General features: G+C 51.6%; 1 protein-coding gene across 2 annotated transcripts; it reads left to right on the top strand.

The window, feature by feature from the left end:
- The first annotated feature begins 792 nt into the window (after window positions 1-792).
- On the top strand, window positions 793-12,967 carry CDKL1 (cyclin dependent kinase like 1). Of its 2 annotated transcripts, none has more exons than XM_068192052.1 (9): window positions 793-1,053; window positions 3,479-3,600; window positions 6,107-6,179; window positions 8,096-8,186; window positions 8,879-9,079; window positions 10,592-10,647; window positions 11,093-11,149; window positions 11,646-11,801; window positions 12,645-12,967. In XM_068192052.1, the coding sequence occupies exons 1-9, from the start codon at window positions 886-888 to the stop codon at window positions 12,750-12,752; spliced, it is 1,032 nt and encodes a 343-aa protein (XP_068048153.1). In that variant the 5' UTR covers window positions 793-885; the 3' UTR covers window positions 12,753-12,967. The 2 variants fall into 2 exon arrangements, with proteins under 2 accessions (XP_068048153.1, XP_068048151.1); XM_068192050.1 differs by having other exon boundaries at window positions 10,592-10,674.
- Window positions 12,968-14,893: the final 1,926 nt, after the last annotated feature.

The raw sequence follows: 14,893 nt of genomic DNA, 5'->3' as shown, positions 1-14,893 counted from the left end.
TAAATATACAGCAATATCCCTCCTCTGCAGGAGATTGTTATCTCTAGGGGTCAGTCTTGAATATGAGGACTGCACATCCCTGATGAACCTGGCTTGGGAAGAAAAATAATTAGTGGATCTTTGTTCTGAGTTGGGAAGCACCTCAGGAAAGGATTGGGGAGGGAGGGAGGAGGCATGAGATGGAGTGGGGTGCCCACAGTCATGTTCAGATCTAATATTGAAAGCAACTACCACCACAAAAAGCCACCTTGGTCAGGGGGTGAGGAGAGGGATGAGGATCCAGGGACCCAGATGGTTGCACCAGGAAAGATAAAAGGATGGTCAGGGATGGAAAAGCTCGACCAAAGGAAGGGTCTGGCTGCTGGCAGGAGCCCATTCAGTGACAAGAGACCTGAGATTCTGGAAGCGTGCAGTGGGAAGATGTTCCAGGGAAACCTCCAGGTGCCAGAGGGGAGCCCAGACCCTGTGGAAGGATGTTCCCTTTTCGAGCCCTGCAGGACAATGGAGTCAAACCTAGCGATCCTGTGGAAAGGCAGACAGGGGCAAAGACAACGTGATCGCGGCAGGGTGGTTGGAGCTGGGTGGTCTTTAAGGTCCCTTCCGACCCAGTCCAGGCGTGGTTCTGTGACTCCACGAACACGGCGCTGCGCGGCGTGAAGCCCGGGGGGATCGTGAGGCGCGGAGTCAGCGTGTGGCCCCGGCAGCGGCCATGGGGATGCCCTACCCTCCCTGCCTTCCCCCCGGGACCGGCCCGGCCGTGGCGGTGTCCCCGGGGCGGTTCCTGGGGCCGTGCCCGCCGGGGAGACTCCCCCGCCCGGGGCCCGCCCCGGCCCCGGCCCCGGCCCCGGCTGAGGCGGCGGCGGAGCGCGGCGGGGCCGCCCGGCCATGGAGCGCTACGAGAAGCTGGGCAAGGTCGGGGAGGGCTCCTACGGCGTCGTCTTCAAGTGCCGCAACAAGGACACGGGGCAGATCGTGGCCATCAAGAAGTTCCTGGAGTCCGAGGAGGACCCGGTGATCCGGAAGATCGCCCGGAGGGAGATCCGCATGCTCAAGGTGGGCGGGCGCGGCGGGACGGACCCCGCTGCCGGCACGGGCTGTGCCCGCCATGGCCAGCCCCGGCGGGGAGCGGCGAGCCCTGAGGGCGCTGCCGGGGACGGTCGTGAGGGGTCAGGGTGTGAGGACATCCCTGAAGGGACATCGTGTGGCTGCAAGGTGTGAGGACAGCAAGGAGGAAGACAGGGAGTCGTGAGGGGACGGGGCGTGAGGGCAGCCGTGAGGGGACGGGGCGTGAGGGCAGCCGTGAGGGAACGGGGCGTGAGGGCAGCCGTGAGGGAACGGGGCGTGAGGGCAGCCGTGAGGGGACGGGGCGTGAGGGCGCCTGTGAGGTGATGGCGTGTCGTGAGGGGGGAAGCAGAGACGGGTGTGAAGGAGCGCCACGAAGCGCCCAGGTCGGTCAGCTCCTCTGGGAGAAGGCCGGTGCCAGGGAATGTCCGACCCGCCTGTCCAGGGCTGGCGATGCCGGGTGATGCTGCCCAGCCCCGGCGGGAGCAGGTGGGAGCCGAGACACGGCCATGAGCAGCCGCCAGGTGCCGGCGGACTTGTGCAGGAGGAGCAGCAGCGCAGTCACGGTGTGCCCTGCACGGAGGGCTCCGTCCCCCATGGAGCCAGCGATGTCCTGGCCGGTGTGGGCACAGCTCTGCCCTTGGTGTGTGTCACAGACCCCCCTGCGTCCAGGAGATTGCCCAGAACAGTTGGAGCCAAAGTAAAACCTATGGGCAAAAAGTGAGGAGAGGGACAGCCAGGGGACACAGCTCTTCCTGCTCCACAGCTGATAAATCTGCCCCAGCTCCTCCTTCAAACGCCCTTTCCGAGCCCCTGGTTGTGCAGGGTCCAGCTGTGGACGCCTGGCGCTGTGCAGGGTCGGGTGTTCCACATGGAAGCGACAGCAGAACCGGCACCAGTGAGCCTTGTCTCTGCTGAGCCTTTCCTGACCTCTCTGTGAGAGCTCGTCCTCACACAGAAATGGGTTACTCCTTCAGCCTCTGGCTTTATTTCCCCCATGAAATAAAAGCAGGGAGCGTCTGCAGTGGGTCACACCCCAGGTCTATGCAGCATGCAGAAATGAGGAGACACCTGCGAGAAAGGGGGAGAGGATCGGGTAAGGTTTCCTTTCACACTCCCAGCTTCTGGGCAAGGATTCTGCAGCAAAGGCTGTGCCTGTTGCTTCATGCCGCTGCAGACTTTTGGGACTCTGTCCCATCTCTTTGCAACTCGAGTGTTCATTTGGTCTCCATAGTTTCCTGAGGCTTTAGGAATGTGTTGTGTGAAAAAAAAAATATTTGTTTTTCTTTGTTACAAACTTGCTGCTGGGTGATGGCACACTGTACCCTCAGCTTTGTGTTCCAAGAAATGGGAAATGTCCCCTTTGCACTTTTTCCAGGGTGCTCATGATTTGTACACCTGCTATCCTAGGAAAGCAATCATCTAGGAAAAAGCATAATTATTTTTCAGCTACATTTTGGAAGAAGCAGCCAAAGTTTTTCTCCTATCCAGAATAAACACAGGACATGTAGCTATATTATTTCAGTGAATAATGCTAGATTTACATTAAGATTTAAGTGATATTAAACATCTGAAAAGGAAAACAATCATGGCAGAAGTCCCTTGTAAAGCAGCTGGGAACTACATCATCCTTAAGGATCCAAAGCCACCACGGCCAGGCACAGCAGGATCTGTGTTGGGGCACTGTTGACTTTAACAAGTGCAGACCTGCTTGACTCTTTTCAGCTTTTTCTCTGCAAATAGAAACTGTTTGTTTGTTTGTTTGTTTGTTGAGGCACTTCCTGGCTTAGGCAGCTCCTGTTTATCAGAGATGGAGTGCGATTGTGTTTATCAGTAGAAAATGATGGGCCTTGATAAATCGTTTTTATGCCCAGTAAACACCTTGCAGACCAAGGGATTTCTGTGGCCAGGAGCCAAGGGACGTGGAGTGGGAATTTGCAGACTCTTGAAACCGTAGAATCCCAGAATGGTTTGGGTTGGAAGGGATTCCAAGGATCATCCCATTCCACCCCCTGCCATGGCAGGGGCATCTTCCGCTATCCTAGGCTGCTCCAAGCCTCATCCACCCTGGCCTTGGACACTTCCAGGGATCCAGGGGCAGCCCCAGCTTCTCTGGGCACCCTGTGCCAGGGCCTGCCCACCCTCACAGCCAGCAATTCCTTCCCAATATCCAAGGTCAAGGGGGATACTGGGGCTTCCCACTGCCAGAGGGCAGGGCTAGATGGAACACTGGGAAGAGCTTGTTGCCCACCCATTTAGGTCAGCTCCCAAAATAAGTACACGGAGGCTGAGCTGTAGCTGAGCTGTGCTTGTAGAAAGGGTTCAGCTTAAGGAATTGTGACCCTGCAGGACAAACCTGTGCCCAGCCTCTTCACCCTGTGCAGTTCCTGACCAGCCCACCCCCTGTGTGTTGCAGCAACTCAAACACCCCAACCTGGTGAACCTGCTGGAGGTGTTCAGGAGGAAGCGGCGGCTGCACCTGGTGTTCGAGTACTGCGAGCACACCGTGCTGCATGAGCTGGACAAGCACCCCCGCGGGTGAGTGGCCCCTCTCCCGGGAGCTCCGAGCACAGGGGCGGGGTGTCCGTGCTGCTGCCCTGTGGCTTTTCAGAGGAATTTCATTAATTACACGAGAGGTTTCTCAGCCCAGTGCCCGGGACTGTCTGTGTTACTGCGGTTTTGCACAAGAACGGCGTGGGAGCCGCGTTCCTGCCCAGCCCCGCTCACCACGGAGACGGGAGCGCCGAGCCCAGCATTCGGGAGGGCTCTGGCTGCCGGGGGCGCAGCGAGCCCGGGGCTTGGGAGCAGCTTGTGTCCTGCTCCTTCCACTGCTCCCACCACTGTGGGCACTGGGCACCCAAATACAGATCGGGGACTTGCAGAATCATTCCGGTTGGAAAAGCCTTCTGAGACCATCGAGTCCAGCTGTTAACGCAGCACTGCCGTGTTCACCACTAAGCTGTTGTCCCCAAGTGCCACATCTATGCTTTTGAACACCTTCAGCCCTCCGGAGTGAGGAACAGTTCCCAGGAGCTGTGCCTGCACCTGTCTGCAAAAACTCATCTTCAAACAGGTGCTTGGGCCAAGCGTGAGCTGCACACAGGGTTAGTTCTGTCCACACCTTGTAGCACCACTCCCACCGGCCCTAATTATCCAGGTGCCTTGGTGCTGTGGAAATGCCAAGCACAAGTCCGTAAATCATGTCACAGGCCTGGGGCTGTGAAGTTGCCTGCAGGAGGCTCGTGGGGGGTTGAGTAAACAAGAGCTTGTTATTTACTCCTTTCTCCCGGGTGAGGAGCACCAGGAGAATGCAGCATGCTGATAGCATGTGACAAAGCTGACAGCTTTGTGAGCTGCCCAGCAGCTGCCACCCCACCTTGAACCTGTTCACCTGGAATCTGAAGAGGGGATGGATAACTCTCCTGAAGGAAATGCTTCCCATTTGCTGACTGCTCATCAGAAAAGCTCCAGTGTGGAGGAACATGGGACAGCTGGCTGCATGCTTTGCTTTTCAACTTTGCTAGGGCAGATGGTCAAGTCTTTTGTGATCAGGTTAAGATGGGTGGGCACGTGTTGATTCCAGTGTTGACTCATTTGACCAACTCCATCCCCTTTTCCAGCTGTCACAATAGCACTCCCATCATTCTGGGATGTTTCTAGAAGGAATCTCTACTCACAGTGTCAGCTGTGTGTCACTGACCCGCTGACAGCACAAAGTGAAAGCCAAGCTTGAAAGAAAAACTCAGGCTAGCATTGTTTTGATTTATTTTTGGGTAGTTTTTTTCTTTATTGTGAATCAGTAGTTTTTCAGCATTAAACGTGGGAAATAAAATTGTGTTTAAGTTGGAAAATGCCAAGATTGCCACATCTGCCTTTCCTGGGGTTGTTGAAGATCATTACAGACAGCCAAGGAAGTTCAAGAACTGTTGCCCAGTAACTGAAAGAAAGGAGAGGGGGCTGGGAAGTGTTTGCTGGCTGTGGGAGGGAAGGAGGGGGATCCAAACCAAAGCAGAGCTTTATACTCTTGTCTGAGCACCCTTCCCTGGCCCATTTTTCACCTCTCCACTCTGGACAATCAGTGCCATGGCAGCATTCCATGTATCTATACCGTGGATACTCCAGCAGTTCCGGCCCTGAGAGCTGTGGAGGCAGAAATTCCGGCTGGCGTTTCAGGATTGCCAGGAATCGTAGGACAGGGTCTGACATGGACTCACACACTGGGCTGTGTGGTCACAGTGGCAGCCCATGCTGGCTGGGACAGTGGTACCAGACATAAATCCCTGTTGCACTGACTGGCTTTGGAAGTGTTTCCTGACTTCCCTGATGGTTTTGCTCAGAGATCCCTGTACAATGCCAGCACTCATTTTCCCTGAAATAGTGAATTTCTTATTAATCACTGTGAAAAATGCATATTTTATGATTGGCTTTTCGCAAATATGAAATTGAATACTATATGTATTATGTTATATTGATTAGAAGTGCTGTATTAACATTTTAATAGTATGGTAAATGTAGTTTTGTAGTTAAAATAGAGCCTATGTATGTGGGGGTTTTTTTTACTAGCTCAAGCAAGAGATGAGATAATGAAGAAACTCTTCACACAGAGATGACAATGATGGGGGCCCATAAAGAATTACTGCCTCCTTATCGGAAAAGACAAACATTCTTCCACCTTCTCTCCGTCTTTATGGAACCACCAGGATTAAGGGGCAGAAGTTGACAAAAACCAGAAAAGTTCTTAATTTGCAAGGAATTTATGCATCATGTATGAGATGTATGAATATGCAACAGGCTACTGCTTTTAAAGATTATTCCTTTGTTCACAAGGCATGCTTATCGGGCTTAAGTGCCCAAGAGCATCCGGACGTCCGTAATTCTTTGCTTTTTATTGTCTTGTAATTGTCCTAACTCTAAATTTTCATTACTCTAACTGTATTACTATTTTTATAACCATTTTATTATTATTAAACTTTTAAAATTTTAAAAACCAAGTGATTGGCGTTTATAACAATCACTAAAATAAATCTGTGTTTTTTTCCAACAGGGTGCCAGAGTACCTGGTGAAGAGCATAACCTGGCAGACCCTGCAGGCTGTGAACTTCTGCCATAAACACAATGTGAGTCCCCTGACCTGCACGAATGATTGCTGGAACGTGGCCTTGGGGGAGAGAGGGGAGTTCTGTTGGCATTTTCCTGATTCCAGAGCTTTCATGGGATGGAGCCAGGTGGAATCTCCTGTTTTGAATGGGAAACACATCTGAAATATTGGTGTATACCCACACCAGCTGCCTTCACTGTCACACCACAGGCCCCTTGGCTTGGCTGTCAGGAAATGATTTGCTCCGATGACCTCAGACAAGCTTCCAGGAGGAACGGGAATGATCTTTGTGTGATTCCCTGGGCCCTGCACTACTACTGACCTTCAGGAACTTGCCTTACCAGCTCATCAGCTGGGACCTGAGCAAACTGCTGCTGATTTCACAGAAAGTCCTTCACTTGACTTGACATGGGGTTGAATCGTGGCACCAGTGAAAAGATTTCAAAACTTAGATGCAGCAAACCCTTTTTACTCCCTCCTCTGCTCTCTGGAGGGAGACACGAGTTGTGCGTGTGTCAGATACTTCAGTGGGAACATTTTAAGAAGCAGGGAAGGAAAAGGAGCCTTTTGGAGAAGCTCTTTAGGCAAACTTAGCTCTAATTGTCTTTGGTTTTGTTCATCTGCCAACAATTGAGATTTAAGAGTGGGGCAGGAGATGGCCCTGGAATGGGGTGCTCTGTCTTTGCTGAGAGAATTACGTCCAGCTGAGCCACAGGAGCTTGGCCACAGGTCTCTCCTGCTTCAAGATTTGTTGGTTTGCGTCTTTTTTCTGTTCCCCTGCTCAGTCTGGAAGATTGAATGGAGTTTGAGAGCAGAGGGAACAATGAGATGCTGCAGCTTGACCTGCTGTAGGTCACAGGCAGTGAGGTTTTATGCAGCTGCCCTTTTTGGAGCTCCATGACAATGGCTTCATAAGCAGCATTTCAGTCCTCAGGAGGAGGCACAATAATTTACCACCAGCTTGGCAAGGAAAGTCCAAAGTGTTTGCTCTCAGGTGATGATGGGAGAGGGACAACGTGAGTGAGACCCCAGTGAGTTGAGTAGAACAAAAGAAATAAAGGTCTTTGTTTGATCAGCAGAAATTCTTTGCCAAGCCCAAATTTGGTTGTTGTGAAGGACAAGGTCACCTCCAAAGAATCACAGAATTGCTGATGTTGGAAGGGGGCTCTGGAGATCTCCTCATCCAACCCTTCCAGTTAGTCTGGCTCAGCTAGGACAGGCTGTTCAGAAACTTTTCCAGTCAGGATTTCAGTATCTCCAAGGCTGGAGGCTCCACAGACTCTCTGGACAATCTGTTTGGGTGTCCGGCCATGTCCTTAGTAAAAAAGATAAAACAAATTGGTTAGGTTTAAATGGAATTTCCTGTGTGTTCAGTTTGTGCCCATGGTCTGTGTCCTTTCAGTGCACCACCAAGAGCAGCCTGGCTCAGTCTCGTTTACTCCTTCCCATCAGGTATTTAACGCACATTGAAGAGTTTCACTTGGAGCCTTTTCTTGATGGTCCCAGCTCCCTCATCCTCTCCTTGGGGTCAGACACCCCAGTCCTGTCAGTTTCAGTGGCCCTTCACTGGAGCCCCATCTTCCCTCTGGGGAGGGTCCCAAGCTGGACACAGCTCTGGATGTGTCTCACCTGTGCTGAGCAGAGCTCTTGCTGAGCTTTGTCAGCAAGGTCATTCAGCAGGAGCTTCCCAGGGGGCTCAGGGAGCTGCCTACGTGTTGTCCAGGGGATACAGAGCTGGCAGCTGAAGCTGGGAGCCTGCACAGTGATTTCCCCAGAGGTGGGCTATGGACAGGTCATTGTCCTGCTGCTCAGAAATCCTTCCAGCTTCCCTTTCGGCAGGAGTAACTGCCTGGCACAGAGTGCAAGGGAGTGTGGCTGAATTCATCTGAGGGCCAGGTTAAATACTTCTAACCTTGCTTCTTTTTCTTCTTCCAGTGCATCCACCGGGATGTAAAGCCAGAGAACATCCTGATAACAAAGCACTCGGTCATCAAACTCTGTGACTTCGGATTTGCTCGGATACTGAGTGAGTGCTGACTGTTCATGTACTGGGAGCGTGGGGTGAGCCACTCCAGCTCGCACTTACCTGTGTCTGGGCCGCTGCAAATCCTCCTGTATGACAGCGGTGTGTTTTCCCAGGGAAGCCCTGCTGCAGGCTGGGCAGAGATTCCTAAACCTTACAGGGAGGGAGCCCAGACACCGCAGTGACATCTGTAAACAAACTGAGCTCCTTGCTGAGCCGCTGGGGGTGCTGGCACTGGGGGATGGAAGTCGGCCTTGGGCGTCTCACAGCTGCCCAGCCGTTGTTTGTGCAGGGCTGGAGACACAGCTGGAGCTCCCTGGCAGGAAAAGCCCCTCTGGCTGCCTCTGCAAACAATGGCTTCACATTTTCCGTTGTAAATAAACCCCCTAATCTGGCTTTTTTAAGCTGCTCTTCAGACAAATCACATGGGTTCTGAGAACTGCCCACTGGCTGCTGCAGGGCCCTGCTGTGGAGCTCTGCACATTTTCATTTGGAGGAAAACACGGTCTTGATTTTTACCAGATCCTGAGTGTTTCCAGAGTTGGGTTCTGCTGGTGGCCAGTGACTCACCCAGCTCCTGCAGCTCTGGCCTGCCCAGGAGATGCCCCAAAATGTAACAAGTGATGATGGCTCCTCTGCGTCGCTCTGATCCCACGTTCCTGTGTTGGTGTCTCTCTCCCCTGACCCCGAGCCAGCTGGTCCCAGTGACTACTACACCGACTACGTGGCCACCAGGTGGTACCGCTCCCCGGAGCTGCTGGTGGGGGACACCCAGTACGGCCCCCCCGTGGACGTGTGGGCCATCGGCTGCGTCTTCGCCGAGCTGCTCTCGGGGGTGCCCCTGTGGCCGGGCAAGTCGGACGTGGACCAGCTGTACCTCATCCGCAGAACCCTGGGTGAGTGTCCCGGCACCCACAGCCCTGGCAGCACTGGAGCTTGCCCAGGAGGGATGCCTTCTGTGGTGGGAATGGGGAGTAGCCAGGGGGAATTTACCCAGCAGGTCTCTCCCTTTAGAAGGTGCTGGTTTATTTGAGGGGTTCCTGTCCTTAAGAAGGAGCTGGCTTTTCCTGGCACTGTGTACATGTGCTAACTGGCTCGCAGTGGACCAGGCTGAGAATCAGGATCGTTGCCTGCAGACTGCCTGGAACCATCCCTCCAGTCTCCTTACCCTCTGGGAAGCTGGGTCTGGTGCAGGGCAGATTAGGAAAGATGTGGGATGTGTTTGGTGACCAGTGGATGCCCCTCCTGGTCCTTGCTGGGGTGGGGGAGCCCAGCAACTTCAGCTGTCTCCACATAGGACAAAAACACGAGGTGCCTGTATCAGAAGGGACCAGGAATGTTTTGCACAAAGGTTTAAAAGATCCAGGTGTTTTTCAGGGTTTGGTACCAAACAAAGTGGTCTGTGAACAGCTGGATTCAGTTCATCCCAGCTTTGGAGGTCTCAGAAGTGTTGTCAGTGCCTGTTGATGGCTGTGTGTCTGGGAAGGGGAGTGTGAACATCACAGCTTGTCTGTTCCACGTGTTTCTTGTTGTTCATCAATGAATTTAGGAGCCACTCCGTATTTATTTGTTAAATAAAAGAACCATTATCCCCCATAACACTTAAACTAATTCAGTCCCATTGATTCTTTTCAGTTTTGGTGTGCAGCATCTGATTTCTTGGGTGACAACGAACAACCCCCCGCTTTTCACTGATATTTGTTGGAATGAACAGAGAGTTGTAATTTTAACTGAACAGTTTATAAAACTACAAAGGTGACTAATGGCTTTAAACAGATAAGCTCCTTAGCTGGAAAAATAGTTCATCACTGGTTGCTTCATCTTCCAGAATTCATTAATGCTGGCGTTAGGCAGTTATAATTTATTTTTAATGACAGGGTTTCAGCCCGAGGAGATTCCCATTGATTGTTGGATCCAGGTGCTGGAGTGAGGCAGTGTTCACAGAGCAAAGCTCCTTGATTGAAGCTGTGCCGTTATGGGGTTGGCATTGTACTGGCTCCTTTGCTATGGATTTGATTTTAACATTTTCCTTGCTCTAAGCTTCAAAGATGCTGCCTCAGGGAAAAGCTACAGCAGGTTCAGGTGGGGCTGTGTTCCAGCTCTGTCCTGTACAGCACCCTCAGGACTGTCCAAAGAGAATTTCACCCAAAAGGAGTTAAATTCTCCTGAAGCTGGAACCCTTGTGGCCCTGCCTTTCCTTCAGCAGTCACACGGGTGTGGGATCACTGATGGCCCAAATGGACATTAATTATCACAAAAGAACATTGCCTTGGCTCACTTGGTGATACTCAGATGCTGTCTTGGATGGCATCAGCCTTGTTAGAGGATACAATCGTGTTCAATGCAGGCACTGTAAAATGAAGCAAATTACTCAATTTTTTTTTTCTTTTTTAAATTCTTGGTCAAAGGGGATCTCATTCCCAGGCACCAGCAAGTGTTCAGCACCAACCAGTTCTTCAGTGGGGTAAGAATTCCAGACCCAGAGAGCATGGTAAGAGCTGCCTCCAGCTGCACTTCCTCCCTTCCCCACCCTTTGCCCAGCCCTTTGCTGTGCAGCATTTTTTCCCTATCCAAAAGCTTTGTCCTCTACTTTGCCTTTTTTCCCTATCCAAAAGCTTTGTCCTCTACTTTGCCAGTGTGCAGCAGAATACTATTTTGAGGTGGCTGAACCTCTCATGACATTTTAACTTACAGCCTGTGTAAAAGCAGTCAAAAAAAGTTTGATCTCTGCTGCTTTCCCCCATTTCTGGTGGCACAGCCTCAGAGCTGCCAGGCCTCTGAGCACACAGAGTGATGGAGGCATTTTGTGAGGAACAGGTCATGTTCCTATGGAAAGCTGGGTCTTGGTACCCTGATGAATGAAAAGTTTGCTAATATGAGTCCATTCACTGTTTTTTTTTTCCCTGCAGGAGCCATTGGAAGTGAAATTCCCCAATATTTCATACTCTGCACTGGCTCTCATGAAGGTAAGGAAACTCCAGCCTGTGGAGGAGCCCTGCACTGGGATAAACAAATCATCTGGTGCGAGAGTCTGGGACTGACTTACGAGAGATTCACCGGAAAATAGACCTGGTTTGCTGCCCCATGTGATTGCACCTCTTCCTTGAGCCACAATTGCTACTACAGTTGTGGACTCCCCACCCCTGCAAGTGTCCAAGGCCAGGCTGGACAGGGCTCAGAGCAGCCTGGAACAGTGGAAGGTGTCCCTGCCCAGGGCAGGGGGTTGGAACAAGATGCTCTTTAAGGTCCCTTCCAACCCAAACCATTCCATGATTAATTTTTGTAATTGTTGGATAATTAGCTGCTCCTCAAGCTTTGTGCTGACTCTGAAAAGCCACTCTTAGAATCCATTAAAAAATTATTAACACGTGTACCTGTGGGAATACTCCTGGGCTGTGGGGAGCAGCTGGAATTGAGCAGGGCTGTGTAAGCAGTGTTCTGTGATCCTCCATCTTTTGTAAGGGCTGCCTTCGGATGGACCCTGCGGAGAGGCAGAGCTGTGAGCAGCTGCTGCAGCACCCCTATTTTGACAGCTTCAGGGCGGCAGCAGAGCTGGGCAAAGAACACGAGAAGAGCTCTCGGAAAGCAGCCAGGCTGACTCGGAAGCACATGCCAGGGGTAAGCTTTCCATACTGTGGAATACTCCAATAAGGAGGGGCTGTTCTTTTGTTGGCTCCCAGGGTGGGCTGTGCTGGCAGGTGAGGGTGTTGGGCTGCTCTTGCTTTTATCCTGAGGAGAAAACAACCCCTGGCTAAAGAGTAACTCCGTACAAACTGGATTTTGCACTGCGGCTCCATGGGGCACTGGGGATAAACAGCACAGTGCTGTCACAGTAAGGTTCAACCAGGAGTGTGCATTCCTGACAAAGAGCAGAGGAGGGCTGGACAAACTGGACACACTCATGTGGCTGGTTTAATTTTGAGTACTCAGGTGCTTTTTAATCCTGAATTACGGAGATGGAATAAACACAACTTCTGTTTGTAACAGTACCACACATTATCCACGCACTGCATGTTTCTGCAGCTCCAGCTGCCAGCTGGAGCTCCCTGCTGCTCTGGCTTTTCCAGACTCCATCCCAAGTCCCCAAATCCAGCCTCATAACGCAGCTCATTCCACAGTTGTTTATTCCTGTGAGCCACATTCCCCATGGCAGCTCTAAAGCTGAGCTGGGACAGGCAGGGAAGTTGGAGGTGAGGGATGGAGAACTGCTAGAGTGTCAATTCCGGGTCACACTGATTGGCCTCTTCCATTTCTGTGACCTGGGATATTTTTCTTGCCTAATGGAATTCTTTAATGAGTTGTTCTAGTTGCAGTCCAGTCATAAAACCCCAGAATCTTATCTTGGAAGGTACAAGATTACAGTAGGGACAGTTTTATTGCTCATATTCCATGTGCAAATTGACTCCATGTGTGCTTTATTCCCATTCCAAACAAATGCACACGGTGTAACCTGTCCTTTAGTTACAGCACCTGCCTCAGCTGACCTGCAGCAAAGTTCTCCCAGCTTTGGACAGCAAGAAGAACTGCTGCAAGACAAAGAAATCAAAGTACCACTTCCCAAACATCTGACCAGGTGGCAGATCAAAACTCAGCTGTTCAAAGTCATCCAGGATTTATAAACGGAGGATACACGGTAGAAAACTAAATTACTAAAAGTTATGGCATGTACAGAGTGATCTGTCCTCTACTCTGGGCCACTGATGGAGAGGAAGAGATGCAGAAACAACTCCAAGCTCATCTTAGTGTTCTGTGTACAAAGGCAAATGCATTCTGCTTTAATTCCTGATTGCCTCCTGGTTCAGGATTACCCCCACCCAGTGCTTACAGGATGAAGTTTAGAGCTCTGTCTCCTGCATTTCAGACTTGGCAGGAGAACTCCACCTTGCCAAATACACGAGTCCCTCCTGCTTTAGGCTGGGCCCGAGTCCCTGCTCTGTGAGGAGCTGTGCCTGTGCTGCTGAAGGGCTGAAGATGTGCTGGTGCAGCCCAGCCTGGGAGGGGCTGCCTGGCTGCTCCAGGGCGGTCCCAGCTCCGCAGGGGCTCACTCCTGCCCTTACAGAGCTCAAAGGCCTCAAAGTGCTGCTGGGAAATCACGGGCTCCACAGACACCGGGACAACAGAGCAACAACATCCCTGCTGTGTCTTTAGTCTTTCCAGAGCTTCTCCTGAAAGTTTCGTCCTTGAATTCTGCTGCTGACAAGAGTGAGGGCACTTGCTTGTAGTTACAAAAATGATTTTATCAGAACTAATCCTGAGTGTAACTTATAACAATGGCCAGATGCAGGCAGGAATTCTACCCAAGTGTTTGTATTAGAACGACGGGTTTGTGGAATCTCAGAATATAACACTGTGATGATTTTGAATAAAAGAAATGTAGCTTTTTCCAATTTACTGGAGGTATTTTGCTGTATAAAACTTTACTACTGGGCAAGAACATCCTCTTTTTACTGACACTTAGAGCAAAAATGTTTTGCCAGTACATTTTGTGTTCCACAACAGTAAATCCCTTTCAGTGGGACAGATGCCACGTCCTGTGTGTGCCTGTTGGCCTTCTGTTTCCTTACGCATGGAAAACCGTCTCTGAGACAGCACTGTGCATCTGACTGCTTGGAGTCGCTGCCTTCTGCCCTTCCCTTGCCCAGACCCAGGGATGAGTGGAAATGCTGTGCTCTCCCCGAGGACGAGCCATTCCCACTGTGCTGGCACCGGTGAGGCCTCGCCTCCAATCCTGGGGGCGGTTTTGAGTCTCTCACAAGAAAGCCATTGAGGGGCTGGAGCGTGTCCAGGGAAGGGAACGGAGCTGGGAATGGGCTGGAGCCCCAGGAGAGGCTGAGGGGGCTGGGAAGGGGCTCAGCCTGGAGAAAAGGAGGCTCAGGGGGGACCTTGTGGCTCTGCACAGCTCCTGACAGGAGGGGACAGCTGGGGGGGTCGGGCTGTGCTCCAGGGAACAGGGACAGGAGGAGAGGGAACGGCCCCAGGCTGGGCCAGGCGAGGTTTAGATTGGATATCTGGGAAAATTTCTTTATGGAAAGAATTGTCCAGCCCTGGCACAGCTGCCCAGGACAGTGCTGGGCTCACCATCCCTGGAGGGATTTAAAATCCATGTGGATGTGGCACTTGGGGACACGGGTCAGTGGTGGCCTCGGCAGTGCTGGGGGAACAACTTGGTCTCCCATGATCTCAGAGGACTTTTCCAACTCTACAATTCTCAATGACTTTTATTTATCAGGAGGGATGAGGATCCAACTCCAGAGCTGCACAGAACTGCAGTAGTCCGTCAGCACACAGCAAAAATGTGCTGAAGGCTGTGCCCAAGAGCTGCTGCTCCTGCACAAAGAGCCATGTTCCCTTCAGCAGCACAGTGCTCCTGAGAGGGTGACCCTGCAGGCCTGCAGATCGTTCAACCAGACAAAACTCCAAGTGTGAAGAACACAAAAAAGACCCAGAACCTCTTTTATTAAATCAGCACCCACCTACTGGGCGTGATTCTCCCAGAGGGAACAGCACCAACACCACACACCGACTGCACACACCCCGACATTCCCTGACTGCCACTCTGCTCTTGTGCAATAAAATACTGAAAACTTTAACTGAGGTATTCAGAGCTTCCTAGAAAAACAGGAAACAGATGCCTGTGTGCTGAGGCCTGCCCTGTCCGTTGTTGATCCACCACTGAGCTTAAGCTTAATAAAAATTAATTGCATGATTTC

This window comes from Anomalospiza imberbis, chromosome 6 (genome assembly GCF_031753505.1).
Source record: "Anomalospiza imberbis isolate Cuckoo-Finch-1a 21T00152 chromosome 6, ASM3175350v1, whole genome shotgun sequence".
Lineage (NCBI taxonomy): Eukaryota > Metazoa > Chordata > Aves > Passeriformes > Viduidae > Anomalospiza > Anomalospiza imberbis.
The sequence above is the reverse complement of the archived record's forward strand: the minus strand, read 5'-3'. Positions and strand labels throughout refer to the sequence as shown.